Source organism: Sminthopsis crassicaudata, chromosome 3 (assembly GCF_048593235.1).
Source record: "Sminthopsis crassicaudata isolate SCR6 chromosome 3, ASM4859323v1, whole genome shotgun sequence".
Lineage (NCBI taxonomy): Eukaryota > Metazoa > Chordata > Mammalia > Dasyuromorphia > Dasyuridae > Sminthopsis > Sminthopsis crassicaudata.
This window is the reverse complement of record NC_133619.1, coordinates 278,426,431-278,443,392: the sequence shown is the minus strand read 5'-3', so window position 1 is coordinate 278,443,392 and position 16,962 is coordinate 278,426,431. Positions and strand designations below refer to the sequence as shown.

General features: G+C 33.1%; 1 protein-coding gene across 1 annotated transcript in view; it reads left to right on the top strand.

Moving 5' to 3' along the window:
• Positions 1-16,962, top strand: part of SYTL5 (synaptotagmin like 5) — a 139,438-nt gene that overhangs the window by 55,931 nt on the left and 66,545 nt on the right. Inside the window, exons 3-4 of the mRNA XM_074300843.1 lie at positions 3,211-3,326; positions 5,298-5,403. Of these exons, the coding sequence (XP_074156944.1) occupies positions 3,211-3,326; positions 5,298-5,403 (222 nt within the window). The remainder of the gene's footprint in view (positions 1-3,210; positions 3,327-5,297; positions 5,404-16,962) is intronic.

Genomic DNA, 16,962 nt, shown 5'->3' with positions numbered 1-16,962 from the left:
AGCTTGGATGGGGAACCAGTGTTTCCTGGTTTTCCTGAATGATCAATAAAGTCGATTTTTAAACGATTCTTAAAATTTTATTTTTTCCCTTTTTTCCATAACTCCATGCTCCAAGGATACTCTGATACTCACTAGTAATAGTAAGTAGTATAGATATGAATAGTGCAAGTGCAAAAGGAATGGAAGATATAGCTGGTGTTAGGCTGGGAGAGCAGTCTAGGTGGCTTAACTACCACTCACCCCAGAATGATCTTTAGTGGGCATTTATCCAACCTTAGGAAAGGAAAGCAAATAGCACAGACATATTTAATCCATGAGCTCTCTCCCAGCTCCCTACAGCATAGTCTCTGAGAAACCGGCAGCAGGATAATAGGAAACTGGATGGTAGCAACATTATATCTTATAATGGGCAGCATTTGGAGGTAGAAAGTCCTACAGATTCTGGAGAACTTTCTTATCTTCTTTTGGCTGGCCCCATAACTTTGTTGGTGGGAATATAGGTCCTGTTCTCTTTTCCCCCCAGGGATAGTTGATATCTTACCTGTAGGTTTAGAACCGAAAGTCTAAGCCCTCAAGAGCTCTTTTTTTTCCCCCTAGTTCTTTGGGAAAAGATTTATGTTTGGATTTTGCAGCTATATGCACAAGGAAAATTGGAAAGAAGCAGTATATGCTGGGACGTGACTGTATATGTGGTAATTTGAACTGGACTTGTTGACTCTGAGAAGTTTTGTAGTTATTCACGACATAAGAATTCTTCTGATATTGGAAAAGCTCCCTCTTCAACCCAAATAGGATGTGTTACCATGTGAAACATGGGAAAAAGTTTCCCAATTTTTTTTTAAATGTAGGAAATAATGTTTATACAACTCACATGATTATGATAAGAAAAATATTGTATAAAGCACTATATAAATGTATATAGTGTATATATATTATATATATGTGTATATATATATATATATATATATATATATATATATATATATATATATATATATATATATATATATATATATATATATATGTATGTATGTATGTATGTAAACTGTTTACTGGGAGAGTTATAATAATTGAGCTTTTCTTGTCTTTTCAGATTTACAACATGTAATTTTTACATTTTAATTCAATTCAATAAGCATTTGTTGAGTACCTACTCTGCCCCATGCATTGTGCTAGCCACTATGCAATTCAGAGATAAAAATGAAAAGATTTCCTACCTTCAAGGAATTTAGCTAATGATGATGGTAAAAATAAAGATACAAAATAAAATTCCAAAATGATAAAAAAAAAAAAAAAAGACAAGAAAATACAAAATAGTTTCAGGCAGAATATAAACAACTGGTGGGTGGATCAGAAAAGCTATCCAATAGATAAAAAGTAAGAATGTATTTAGGGATTCTCATTAGGGAATAAGGAGAATATTCCAGGGATAGGAAACCTTCTCTGAAGAGGCACAGAGGTAGTATATATGTAGAATAAGAAGAAGTTACTATAAAATTAGTATGGAAAATTAAATTAGAGCATGATTGAAGCAAATGAAGAAATTTTATTGTTAACTATAGGAGTTTATATTTTATCTTAGAGGCAAAAACTTCTTTTTTTAATTTTTTAAAATTAATTTTATAATTATATCATTTTTTTGACAGTACATATGCATAGGTATTTTTTTTACAACATTATCCCTTGTACTCCTGTTCCGAATTTTTCCCCTCCTTCCCTCCACCCCCTCCCCTAGATACCACTGAAACTTCTTGAACAGTAAGATATCCTGTATTTGGAGAATATTGATTTGGTAGCCTTGGAGAAAATTGATTAGAAAAGGAAGTTTGGAAAGAAGAAGACCAATAAGGAAGCTATTGTGATCATCTTGGGGACAGGTGATTAGAATGTGGTCCAGGGCACTGGACATAGGAGTAGAAAGAATGGGAAGGAAGGGGAAGGTGTTATAGAGGTACCAAGACATGGTACCATTGGGAGGCATGGAGAGAGAAGTGAGTGAAAATAAAGATAAATAGTGAATCTAGGATGGCTCTGATTTTGTATCCCTGAGTAACTAGAAGGATGATGGAATCTTTTGGGAAAATGTTAGGGGAAGAAATGTGGGTTTAGGGGAAAACATCATGCTTTCCATTTTGAATATGTCAAGTTTGAGATGTCTATAGGTGATCCAGAAGGCAATGTACATGCAAGAAGGGAGTTCATGAAAAAGATGAGTCCTAGAGCATATATTGTAAATACAAATGGAGTCATAGAAGCTTTAGATTTCATTTTGTATGTTTGATTGAATTTAGCCTCTTCTTTCCTTCTTGTTCAGAATAATTATTTACATTTGTTTGATGTCAATTAATCAATAAATGTTTAGACATCCTACTGTAAAGTCTGGACTAACTCCTTGGAGGCCTCAGGATCAGCCAGAGTCAAGATAAGGAAAAGTCCTTGGTATTTAGGGGAAGAAGTGAAGGAGATGGACAAAATTGCTAGGAGTGCCAAGGATCCCTCCTTGATTCTAGAGTCCAGAATCTCCACACTTTTCTCCTCCTCATTCTACGGCCAAGTGTAGTTCTCTTGACTCTCTCATCCACTCCCTAATCCTTACCTACAATTCTCTTAACCCCAAACATTGAGCCAGCATTAATTGTGAGAAGAGCAATTCCAGACATATGCTAATAGTCATTGTCGAATAGGTAATTATCCTTAAGTTCTGGTTTGTCTGGTTCAAGTGCATCTATTCAAAGTTTCAGCTCTTTACATCCTACTCCAAGGAAAAGAAAAAATATCTTCTCAAAAGGTGCTTATATTTTATTGAATAATTGCTCAAATCCAAAGTCTAGTTCCAAAGAGTGATTTGTTTGACTTCTATGTATATCTCATATTAGATTTTGGCAATTTTAGACTGTGTCTGTTAGCCAGTTGCATATTTGACAGTTAAGAACAGAGTCAGTAATATGGAAGTGTATCTTGTATGATCTCATATGTGTAATTGAAATTGAATTGCTTGTTTTCTTGAGGAAGGAAAAAGAGTCAAAAGGAAAAAAAAAGAATTTAGAACTCAAAATTTTAATAAATGATTGTTAAAATATGTATGTAATTATGAAATGATTAATGAAATAAATAAAAAATAATTAGAAAAAAAAAGTATCTAGCCAGATGTTGCATTCTGTTGCTTCCCCACACATAAACCTTTTTTTTTTTTTTCCCATCCTTGTTTAGGCAGCTAAGGATTGTAACAGGTGAATGGTTTTTTGAAGAAAGGGCAAAGCGCTTCAAACAAGGCAACATTCTGGGAACAGATGTGGTCAGACAGTCTATTCTAAGAAGGAGTCCAGGTAATTAAACATTTTGAATATTAATATCAAGAAAATAACCTAAAGTCAGTGGACTTGTTAAATTTTCTATAGTTAATGAGCACAAATTTGAATTTCTTTAATTAGTTATCTTAAAACCTGAAAGCATGAAGTGTGTTAAATGTCTTCCCTCTTAAATCTTCATTTTATCGCAGGGAAGAGAGTATTAATATAATAAATAAGTCTGGTATATTTCAATGCATTACACTTAAGATTTAAAAATAGATTATTTGGCATCTTTATGATTTACTTTCTAAAACCCTTTTTGTCCTCAATATATTCTCTGGTATTTGACTACAAATATGATCCTTTCTTTTAGAAATATCAAAACACAAAAGTGTTAGAAGTTAGAAAATCCAGAATAGTGGGTGATTATTATCAGGATAGTATTTTTTTGGCTACTAAAATATTTACTACCTAGTGCCTTTAGAAATAATTCTTCTTTTGCTTTTAAATAATATTTAAAATATAATCCTATTATTCATTACTTTCCCACAAAAGCATACTTCCTATATAAAAAAAATTTAAAAATTAAAATAGCAAATACCAAGTAAAGTCATACACATAGTAGAATGGAAGAAGATTGTCCACAAAATTGTTAAAGTCTTTCCTATACAGATTGCCTTTTTAAAAATATAATAAATTCATTGTATAACTTTCAAAATTGTGCTACTTCTCTAAGCTTCTTTCTGTCCTTTCTTTTCTTTCTATTCTACGCAATTAAAATATGTCTTAATAACTTGCTTTTCTTTCTTTTTCGGGGGAATTTCCTTTTTCTTTCATTTTTCCCCCATTTTCAATTGAAAAAAGAAAGAAAAACACAATTCATATAAATAAACATAAAAAACCCACACTAAACATGTCCCAAAATGTGTATATCTTTCTGCTCAGTATTAATGAGCAGCATGGCTCATACTTGGTCCTCTAGAATTATGATTGGTCATTGAATTGATTAGAAATTTTTAGTTTTCAAAGCTGTTTTTCTTTATAGTCTTGTTGCTATTGTATAAGTTGTTCTTCTTAGTCTACTCACTTCACTCTGCATTATTTTATCTTCCCAGATTTTTCTGAAACCATCCCTTTTGTCATTTCTTATGGTGCAATAACATTCCATTTTCTATAGTTCATTTTCCAGGTAGGTAGAATCAACAAAATCCTCTGTTTATTCTAAGATCTATATGGAGAGGATCTAGGTTTGTTTGTTTGGTTTTTTTGTTTGTTTTGTTTTGTTTTGTTTTGCTATTTACTAATACAGTAGTGTCCATGTTTGGATTTTTGCAATCTTATTATTCATTTACCTATGGTCTGCTCCTGATTTTAGCTGTTAAGTAGGATAAGAAGAATCCAACTGATCCATGACTATGTGAAATCAAGTAATCATGAATTGATGCAAAATGAAGTGAGCAGAACCAGGAGAACATTGTATGCAGTATCAATAATACTGTATGATAATCAATTGGGAATGACTTAGCTCTTCTTAGCTATACCATGATCCAAAAGATTTGTAAAGAACTCATGATGAAAAATACTATCCATCTCCAGAAAAAGAACTGATGGAGCCTGAATGCAGATTGAAGTATATTATTTTTTACTTTCTTAATTTTGGGGCTTCTTTTTTCTTTCACACCATTACTGATATGGAAATATGTTTTACATGAAGGCACATATATAACCTATGTCAAATTGCTAGATATCTCCAGGAAGAGGTAGAAAGGGAAGGAAAGAATTTGGTACTCAAAATTTAAAAAAATCAAATGTTAAAATTATTTTTACATATAACTGAAAAATATTATTTATAAAAAATAATCATTCTCTGCCTGAAAAAACAAAAGGTCTTCCTAATGGTGAAAAACCAGTAGCAATTCAAATGTACTTCTTTGGCATAAACTGGGGACCTGCCCTCATTCTTTAACATCTTGTATTTTCTATTTTTGCCTCAAAATGAATGGAAAGCTGAAGGACGACAAAATCAAGAACAAGCTCTTCAGGATGCTAAGAAGTCAGATGTTTCAGCTTTTTCAGGGCAGAAATCCACATTGGATGGACCGAAGAAGAAGGGGTAAGAATCAAAGCATGACCTTTTTGAGACAATTTTTTTACCTTTTAGTCTAGCTCACTATCAAGTGTTGCCTTGGCAGTTTTTTTAGTGGCCTCAACTAAATCTTTCATGGCAGACTAAAGAAAACAGGCACTGAGCAATATTGTGCTTTTACTGTACCAGGAAATAAAGCTGCTCTTAGGTAAATAATATTGTAGACCAACAATGAAATTTCCAGAAATGACATCTTAATCTTGGTCAATCATTTGAATCACTAAATGAATTGTGGGGAAAGGCATGAAGATAGTGGCAGTCTGAGATTATATTGAATTTACATGCCATTTTAAAATCAAAAGGATTTTTGTTCTTTTGTTGTTCTTTTTTGTGAAGCTTTAAAAATTGTTTCACATTCTTTTTTTAAAAAAAATTAAAAGCTTTTTTATTTTCAAAGTATATGCCTAGAAAGTTTTTAACATCCACCCTTTCAAAACCCTTTGTTCCACATTTTTTCCTCCCTCTTTTCCTCTCCCTTAAATGGCAAGTAATACAATATGTGTTAAACATGTACATTTCTTCTATACACATTTCCCCAATTATCATGCTACACAAGAAAAATCAGATCAAAAAGGAAAAAAAAAGGAGAAAGAAAACAAAAAGCAAGCAAACAACAACAAAAAAGTGAAAATACTATGCTGTGATCCACACTATGTCTCCACAGTCCTCTCTCTGAATGCAGATGGTTCTCTCCATCACAAATTCATTGGAACTAGCCTGAATCACCTTGTTATTGAAAAGAACCACATCCATCAGAAATAATCATCATATAATTTTATTGCTGGGTACAATGTTCTCTTGGTTCGATTTGCTTCTCCGTGCTGTTTTTTTTTTTTTTTTTTGTTTTTTGTTTTTTGTTTTTTGTTTGTTTTTTTGGTTTTTTTACAAAATATACTAAGTTTAAAATGGATGAGCTGTGCTTTCCCAGCAACATCCCACTGTGAAAAAATTGGAGTTTTTTTTTTTAAACCATTTAATTACTACTTAATATTCATGGAATAGTTTAATATCACATCCTCCATAAGACTTTAAGGATTCCCATTAACAGAAGCCTTCTCTCTTCTTCCTCAAATGTTTTTTCAACACTATGCCTATATCACTTTTATTGTAATTTGACATTGTATACCATGTTTTGATTTTATATACAATCCCCTCTCTTAATTGCATCTTGCTTCAGACCAGTCAACATTTCTCTCATTCCGAGGTGACCAAGTCAAAACTCCAGAAATTAAGCGCCTCTATCATTGGTGTTACCAGAACTGATTTGCACTACCAAGGGATTTTCCTAAGTTCCTCTTTTCAGTTTTCCTCAACAATTGGGGACTATTCTCTAGTAATTTTAGTACTGAGTCTAAATGACTCTATGAGTGAGACTGAAAAATCAAATAAACATTCCCATTAATTTCTTTAAGAGACATAGCTATTTATACACACACACACACACACACACACACACACACACACACACATATACTTATAATACAGGAATAAATTGTACATGGATCATTTTAAAGCAAATTATTTTACATAAATAGCAAGTTCTATCCCAAATAGTAACTATCAATGGTCAGTCCCTTGACACTAACCTTAAAGATGCACACAGACACACAGACACATACACAAAAGATGTTATTGTATTTGGGCTCACCAGTTCCACATCAAGATAGGAAGAAAAAAGTCTGGAGATTTAGCTTGCTTAATGGGCCATTGGGAAATATTACAGAAGGAAAACTCATTGTTTACACTTTAAAATAGGATTTAGAAAAAGGCTTCATTTTCTTTACATTGTTACAACTCAAGGCAGGGAGAAATATCAGCTGACATACAGAGAAGGGTTTTTCTGTGAGATAAGGGAGCTTTTGTAAATAAGTGTCATTTCCTATGCTTACTTAGGGTAAACGGAATACTTCTGGAAACAGTAACTGTACTTTGGAGATGAGGGAAGTTTGATATCTTACATGGGAGGAAATAGTGATTTTCTAATCTGTTAGTTTGTTATTGGTTTGATAAATTCAATTGGTAATACATTTTTGATAAAGATATTCATAACAGTAATATAATAATAATAATAATATTAGCTAGCATTTATATACTGCTCGCTATGTGCATATATACACATGATCAACCTTAATTAACCTTCACAACCATCCTGGGAGATAGGTGCCATAATTGCCCTCAAAAGATTAAATGACTTGCTCAGGATCACAGAGCTAGACTTGAATCTGAAGCTGGATTTTTTTTTCCCTGAAAAATTTTCAGGGAAATGAATGAAATTCACCTGTTTAATTGAACATTTTTAATGGACGTTCAACTAAACAGGTGAATTTCATTTATTTCTGATGAAAAAACTAGAGCTGAACAGAAAATTTGGTTTTTAAATATAGAACTCAAAAGAAGCATAAAAAAGATAAAAAAGAAAGAAAAATTTTTTTTCTTTTAAAAGTTAAAAAGTTTACATTGCTATATAGAAAGATGTTTAATGTTTATGATTTATATCTCTGTTATGGGTATAGTTAGAGGGTAAAAGTATACTTTGATTTTATTGTGATGATATAAAAAAGAAACTAGAAGAAAAGTGATTCTACTGGAAGAAGAGGAAGATGGATTTAAAATGAGGTAAATTAAATTTTGTGAAGCAATAAAAAAGATCTATCACATTTGAGGAAAAAAAGTAGAGAGATGAACACTATGTGAATCTTAATCTCAGATTTGGCTCAAAGAGAGAATATGAGATATATTTAGCTTCACAAAGAAAATTGTTTCACCTTTTAGGTAAGTAGGAAGGGAAAGGGGAAAAGAAAGAAGAAGGCTAATAGAAGGCAGAACAGAAATAGAAGAGAAAAAGTATAAGAAAGGTGGAAGGGCTATAAAAGGAAAGTGCTGTTTGAGAGAGGTCAGAAGCAAAATACTGGGGAAGAGGGAAAGGGGAAAATTAAGGAAAAGTATAACTTGAGGAAAACAAGATGGCAAGAAATACAGAGTTAGTAATTTTAACTATGAATGTTAATTGGGATAAACTCTCCCATAAAATGGAAGTGGATAGCAGGCTAGATTAAAAACCAGAATCCTACAATATGTTATTTACAAGAAACACATTTAAAGCAGAGTGATACATACAAAATAAAGGTAAAAGACTGGAGCAGAATCTATTATGTTTCAGCTGAGGTTAAAAAAAAAAAAAAAAAAAAAAAAAAAAGCAGGGTTAGTGATCCTGATCTCAGATCAAGCAAAATCAAAAATAGATCTAATTAGAAGAAATAAGGAAGGAAACTACATGTTGCTAAAGGGTACCATAGTTAATGAAGTGATATCAATACTAAGCATATATACACCAAGAAGTAAAGCATCAAAATCCCTAAAGGACGTTAATACAGCTGCAAGAAAAGATAGACAGCAAAACTACACTAGTGGAGGATCTTAACCTTACTATGCAGAACTAGATAAATTGAATCACAAAATAAATAAGAAAAAAGGTAAGAGGATAAATCAAATTATAGAAAAGTTAGGTATGACAAACCTTTAGAGTAAATTGGAGTCAGAAAGGAATATACTTTTTTTTCTGAGCAGTACATGGAAACTATACAACAACTGACCATGAGTTAGGTCATAAAAACCTCAAAATCAAATGTAGAAAAGCAGAAATAATAAATGCATTTTTCAGATCATAATGCAAGAAAAATTACATGCAAAAAAAGACCAAAAATCATTTGGAAACTAAATAATCTAATCCTAAAGAATGAGTTATCAAACAAGAAATCTTAGACACAATTGATAATTACATCCAAAATAATGATAATTATTTAATAGCATACCAAAATTTATGGGATGGAACCAAAGCAGTTCTTAGGGGAAGCTTTATATCTCTAGATGCTTACTTGCATGAAAAAGAAAAAGGAAATATCAATGAATTGGGCATATAACTAAAAAAAAAAGCCAGAAAAAAGAACAAATTAAAAACTCACAATTAAATACCAAATTTGAAATTCTGAAAATAAAAGGGGAGATTATTAAAATTGAATGTAAGAAAACTATTGAATTAATAAACAAAACAAAGAGTCAGTTTTATGGAAAAAAACAACAAAATATATAAATCTTTAGATAATTTGTTTAGAAGAAAGGAAAAAATGAAAATCAAAGTATTAGTAATAAAAAGGAAAAGGGAGAACTTTCCACCAATAAAGAAAAAATTGGAGCAATTATTAGGAGAAATTTTACTCAACTATATGTCAATAAGTCTGGTAATCTTTTTTTTGTAATTTTTTAAATTAATTTTTATAATTATAAAATTTTCTTTGGCAGTACATATGCATAGGTAATTTTTATTTTTAAAACATTATCCCTTGTACTCCCTTCTGTTCCGAGTTTCTCCCCTCCTTCCTTCCACCCCCTCCGCTGGATGGCGGGCATTCCCATACATATTAAATATTTTATAGTATATCCTAGATACAATATATATGTGCAGAACTGAATTTTGTTGTTGTTATTGCAAAGGAAGGATTGTATTCTCAAGGTAAAAATAATCTGGGAAGAGAAACAAAACAAAACAAAACAATAAACAATGCTCACAGTTTACACTCATTTCCCAGTGTTCCTTTTCTGGATGTAGCTGATTCTGTCCATCATTGATCAATTGGAATTGGATTAGCTCTTCTCTATGTTGAAGATATCCACTTCCATCAGAATACATCCTCATACAGTATCATTGTTGAAGTGTATAATGATCCCCTAATTCTGCTCATTTCACTCAGCATCAGTTGATGTAAGTCTCTCCAAGACTCTCTGTATTCCTCCTGTTGGTCATTTCTTACAGAACAATAATATTCCATAACATTCATATACCATAATTTACCCAACCATTCTCCAATTGATGGGCATCCATTCATTTTCCAGTTTCTAGCCACTATGAAAAGGGCTGCCACAAACATTTTGGCACATATAGGTCCCTTTCCCTTTTTTACTATTTCCTTGGGATATAAGCCCAATAGTAGCACTGCTGGGTCAAAGGGTACACACATTTTGATAACTTCTTGAGCATAATTCCAGATTGCTCTCCAGAATGGTTGGATTCTTTCACAACTCCACCAACAATGCATCAGTGTCCCAGTTTTCCCACAGCCCCTCCAACATTCATTGTTATTTGTTCCTGTCATCTTAGCCAATCTGACAGGTGTGTAATGATATCTCAGAGTTGTCTTAATTTGCATTTCTCTGATCAATAGTGATTTGGGACACTCTTTCATATGAGTGAAATAGTTTTAATTTCATCGTCTGAAAATTGTCTATCCATATCCTTTGACCATTTATTAATTGGAGAATGGCTTGATTTCTTATAAATTAAAGTCAATTCTCTGTATATTTTGGAGATGAGGCCTTTATCAGAACCTTTAATTGTAAAAATGTTTTCCCAATTGGTTACATCCCTTCTAATCTTGTTTGCATTAGTTTTGTTTGTGCAGAAACTTTTTAATTTGGTGTAATCAAAATTTTCTATTTTGTGATCAATAATAGTCTCTAGTTCTCCCTTGGACACAAACTCCTTCCTCCTCCACAAGTTCGAGAGGTAAACCATACCATGTTCCTCCAATTTATTTATGATTTCGTTCTTTATGCATAAATCTTGGACCCATTTTGATCTTATCTTAGTATGTGGTGTTAATGTGGGTCCATGACTAGTTTCTGCCATACTAATTTCCAGTTTTCACAGCAGTTTTTGTCAAATAATGAATTCTTATCCCAAAATGTGGGATCTTTGGGTTGGTCAAACACTAGATTGCAATTTTTATTCACTATCGTGCCCTGTGAACCTAACCTATGCCACTGATCAACTAGTCTATTTCTTAGCCAATACCAAATGGTTTTGGTGACTGTTACTTTATAATATAGTTCTAGATCAGGTACAGCTAGACCACCTTCATTTAATTTTTTTTCATTACTTCCCTTGAAATTCTCGACCTTTTGTTGTTCCATATGAATTCTGTTATTATTTTTTCTAGGTCATTAAAATAGTTTCTTGAGAGTCTGATTGGTATAGCACTAAATAAATAGATCAGTTTAGGGAGTATTGTCATCTTAAATATATATGAATGTCTTTCCAATTATTTAAATTTGACTTTATTTTTGTGGCAAGTGTTTCATAATTTTGCAAATATAATTCCTGATTTTCCTTTGGTAGATATATTCCCAAATATTTTATACTATCGACCATTATTTTGAATGGAATTTCTCTTTGTATCTCTTGCTGTTGGATTGTGTTGGTAATGAATAAAAATGCTGAGGATTTGTGTGGATTTATTTTGTATCCTGCAACTTTGCTAAAATTCTGAATTATTTCTAATAGCTTTTTAGCAGAGTCTTTGGGGTTCTTTGAGTACACCATTATGTCATCTGCAAAGAGTGATAATTTGATTTCCTCATTTCCTACTCTAATTCCTTGAATCTCTTTCTCGGCTCTTATTGCCAAGGCTAGAGTTTCTAGTACTATATTGAATAGTAATGGTGATAGTGAGCAACCTTGTTTCACTCCTGATCTTACAGGGAAAGGTCCTAGTTTATCGCTATTACATATGATGTTTACTGAAGGTTTTAAATATATGCTTGTTATTATTTTAAAGAAAGCGTTTTTAGTAGGAATGGATGTTGGATTTTATCAAATGCTTTTTCTGCATCTATTGAGATGATTATATGTTTTTTATTAATTTGATTATTAATATGGTCAATTATACAAATAGTTTTCCTAATATTAAACCAGCCCTGCATTCCTGGTATAAATCCCACTTGGTCATAATGTATTATCCTGGGGATGATTTTCTGAAGTCTATTTGCTAATATCTGATTTAAAATTTTAGCATCAATATTCATTAAGGAAATTGGTCTATAGTTTTCTTTCTCAGTTTTTGATCTACCTGGTTTAGGTATCAGTACCATGTCTGTGTCATAAAACGAATTTGGTAGGACTCCTTCAATCCTTATTTTTTCAGATAGTTTACATAGCATTGGACTTAGTTGTTCTTTAAATGTTTGGTAGAATTCACATGTAAATCCATCTGGTCCTGGGGATTTTTTCTTAGGGAATTGGTTGATAGCTTGTTCTATTTCTTTTTCTGAGACGGGACTATTTAGACTACTTACTTCTTCCTCTGTTAATCTGGGCAAGCTATATTTTTGAAGGTATTCTTCCATTTCATTTAAGTTATCGAATTGATTGCCATAAAGCTGAGCAAAGTAGCTCCTAACTATTGTTCTAATTTCCTCTTCATTAGTGGTGAGTTCTCCCTTTTCATTTTCAAGACTAACAATTTGCTTTTTCTCTTTCCTTTTTTAAATCAGGTTTACTAAGGGTTTGTCTATTTTGTTGTTATTTTCATAGAACCAAATATTAGTTTTATTAATTAATTCAATAGTTTTTTTACTTTCAATTTTATTAATCTCACCTTTTATTCTTAGAATTTCAAGTTTTGTGTTTGTCTCGGGGTTTTTAATTTGTTCCTTTTCTAGCAATTTTAGTTGTAAGCCCAATTCGTTGGCCCTCTCTTTCTCTATTTTATGCAAGTAGGCCTGTAGAGATATAAAACTTCCCCTTATTACTGCATTGGCTGTATCCCACACATTTTGGTATGATGTCTCATTATTGTCATTTTCTTGGGTGAATTTATTAATTATGTCTATGATTTGCTGTTTTACCCAATCATTCTTTAGTATAAGATTATTTAGTTTCCAATTATTTTTTGGTCTATTTTCCTCTGGCTTTTTATTAAATGTAATTTTAATTGCATTGTGGTCTGAAAAGGATGCATTTACTATTTCTGCCTTACTGCATTTAATTTTGAGGGTTTTATATATGATCAATTTTTGTATAGGTTCCATGAACTGCTGAGAAGAAAGTATACTTCTTTCTGTCTCCATTTAGCTTTCACCAGAAATCTATCATATTAAACTTTTTTAGCATTCTATTTACCTCTTTGACTTCTTTCTTATTTACTTTGTGGTTTGATTAATCTAATTCTGAGAGTGCAAGGTTGAGATCACCTACTAGTATATTCTTGCTGTCTATTTCTTCTTGCAGATCTCTTAATTTCTCTTTTAAGAATTTAGATGCTGCACCACTTGGTGCATATATGTTTAATATTGATACTGCTTCATTATTGATGCTACCCTTCAGCAGGATATAATGCCCTTCCTTATCTCTTTTAATTAGATCAACTTTTGTTTTTGCTTAATCTGAGATGAGGATGGCTACCCCTGCTTTTTTGGCTTTACCTGAAGCATAGTAGATTCTGCTCCACCCTTTTACTTTTAGTTTGAATGTATCACCCTGTTTCAGGTGTGTTTCCTGTAAACAACATATAGTAGGATTCTGACTTTTAATCCAGTCTGCTAACTGCTTCCTCTTTATGAGGGAGTTTGCCCCATTCACATTTATGGTTAGAATGACTAATTCTATATTGCTTGCCATCCTGTTAACCCCTGCTTATGCTTTTCTCCTTTCCTTCCCTTTTACCCCCCTACCCAGTATTAAACTTGTGAACACCACTTGCTTTTCACAGCCCTCCCTTTTTAGTATCCCTCCCCCACCTTAAAGTTTCTCCTTTATTTTACCCTTTCCCTCACAATTTCTGTATTCCCTTCCCCTTAGCTTACTCCTTCCCTCTCACTTTTCAATGAAGTGGAAGAAGTTTCACCATAAATTGAATATGTCTATTGATACACACTATGTTCATCTCCCTCCTTTCTTTCTCTCAGATATAATAGGTTACCTTTGCCTCTTCATGAGATGTAGTACCACCACTTTACACTTTTTTATGATATAATTTCCTTTCCACCTCTAGTTTCTAGGACAAATTATACATATGTTCTTTACATATTTTTATGGCAGAAGTATAGTTCTCAAGATTTCTTTTTACCTTTTTAGAAATATCTTGAGTTCTGTATTTGAAGATCAAACATTTTATGTAGGTCTGGTTTTTTCATCAAGAATAGATGGAATTCATTTATTTCGTTAAATGTCCATCTTCTTCCCTGGAAAAGGATGCTCATTTTTGCTGAGTAAGTTATTCTTGGCTGCATACCAAGTTCCTTAGCCTTTTGGAATATCATGTTCCAGGCCCTTTGTTCTTTTAATGTGGATGCTGCTACATCCTGGGTTATCCTTATTGTGGCTCCTCCATATCTGAATTGCTTTTTTCTAGCAGCTTCCAGTATTTTTTCCTTTGTCTGATGGTTCTTGAACTTGGCCACTATATTTCTTGGCGTTTTGATTTTAGGGTCCCTTTCAGTAGGTGATCAATGAATTTTTTCAATGTCTATTTTACCCTCTGTTTCCAAAACATCTGTGCAGTTCTCTTTGATAATTTCCTCGGATATAGTGTCCAAGGTCTTTTTTTCCTCACATTTTTCAGGGAGTCTGATTATTCTCAAATTGTCTCTCCTGGATCTGTTTTCCAAGTCTGTTGTCTTTCCAATAAGGTACTTGACATTCTTTTCAATTGTTTCATTTCTCTGGTTTTGCTTGACTACTTCTTGGTTTCTTCTTGAGTCATTCATTTCTACTGGTTCGAGTCTAATTTTCAATGATTGTATTTTCTTCACTCACTTTTTTACATCTTTTTGTAATTGTCCAATTGTGTTTTTAAGTGAGTTTTTTTCTTCTATGGAATTTTTTTCCATTTTATGCATTTTATTTTTTAGAGAGCTATTTTCTTTTTCCAGCTCACTAATCCTGTTTTCCTTGGAGTTGTTTACCTTTTCTAATTCACTAATCCTGTTTTTCTTGGAGTTGTTTACCTTTTCCAATTCACTAATTTTGTTTCTCAATGATTTGATCTCTATATCCACTCTGGATAACTTCTCTAGGCTCTCTTTCAAGCTTCCCTTTCCTTTTCCAATTTCTCTTCTAGCTCTCTTGTGAGAGCCTTTTTGATTTCCTCTATGAGATTCTTTTGTATTGAGGAGCAGATCATATCCCCCTTAGGGGATTCCTCTGGTCTCCTCAGTATTTGAAGTCTGCTCTCTCTCCATACAGAAGCTGTCGATGGTTAGAGGCCTTTTGAATTTTTTGTTCATTTTTTCAAGAGCAAATAGAAGAAAACAAATTGACAAGAGAAACAATTGGTCTGTTTTGGTGGGGATGGGGCTGGATGGTGTTAATGGGCTTCCTCTACAGACTAGGGGTAGGGCAGCAAGGAGCCACTAACAGGACAGTGATGGCTGTGCTTAGTCTGAGCTCTGAGGCTCTGAGAACTCGGAGTCAGTCCAGGTGGGGGTTGGGGGTGGCCGGTTCCGAGAGATGCTAGGTTTCTGGAGTTTTAATCTTCACCTCCGGTGTTTACACCCTCTCTGCTGCTCCTGGCTTGCTGCCAAGATGAAGTGTCCACACTGGGGTAAAAGTCTTTTTGCAGAAACAGTAGAGATCATACCCCTCCCCCCCTCAGGTCTGAGCTGTGTGAGCTGCCTGTCTTGTTCTGGCTGCCTGCCTTCAGTCTGAGTCCAGTCTGTTCGACCCTCCCCAGAGCAAACACAAAACTTCTCTGGTGAATTTCAAGGATGTCTTCTGTTGGTGATTATTTGTGGGTTTTTTTTTTTTTTTTTTCCGGTCAAGCATTAGTTCTGAGGCTTGTCATGAAGTAAGTCCTGAGAGAAAACATGGAGCTCAAGCAGCTGTCTGCCTCCAAGCCGCCATCTCGGCCGGAAGTTCAATAAGTCTGATAATCTAAGTGAAATGGATGAATACTTACAAAAATATAGATTGCCCAGATTAACAAAAAAGGAAATAAATTACCTAAATAGTCCCATTTTACAAAAAGAAATTGAACAACTATTAATCAACTCCCTAAGAAAAAATTTCCAGGTTCAGATGGATTTACATTCTACCAAAAATTTAAAGAACCATTCATTCCAATGTTATGCAAACTATTTGGAACATGGGGAAAGAAGGAGTCCTATCAAATTTCTTTTATGGCACAGACATGGTGCTGATATCTTCACCAGGGTCAAAACAGAGAAAGAAAATTGTAGACTAATTTTCCTAATAAAAATTAATGCAAAAATCTGAAATAAAATATTAGCAACAAGATTATGGGAAGTCATCCCCAGGATAATGTACCATGCCCAAGTACAATATATACCGATAATGCAAGGCTGGTTCAATATTAGGAAAACAATTAGCATAATTGACTATATCAATGACCAAACTAACAAAAGCCATATGATTATCTCAATAGATACAGAAAAAGTATTTGACAAAACCCAACATCCATTCCTATTAAAAACAGAGGACAGTACAGGAATAAGTGGAGTTTTCCTTAACATGACAGTTGCATCTATTTAAAACCATCAGGAAGCATCATATGTAATGGGGATAAACGCTAAACATTCCCAAGAAGATCAGGGGTGACACAAGGTTGCCCACTATCACCATTATTATTCAATATTGTATGAGAAATGGTAGCTTTAGCAATAAGAGAAGAAAACGAGATTAAAGGAATTAGAGTAGGTAATACAGAAACCAAATTATCACTCTTTGCAGAATGA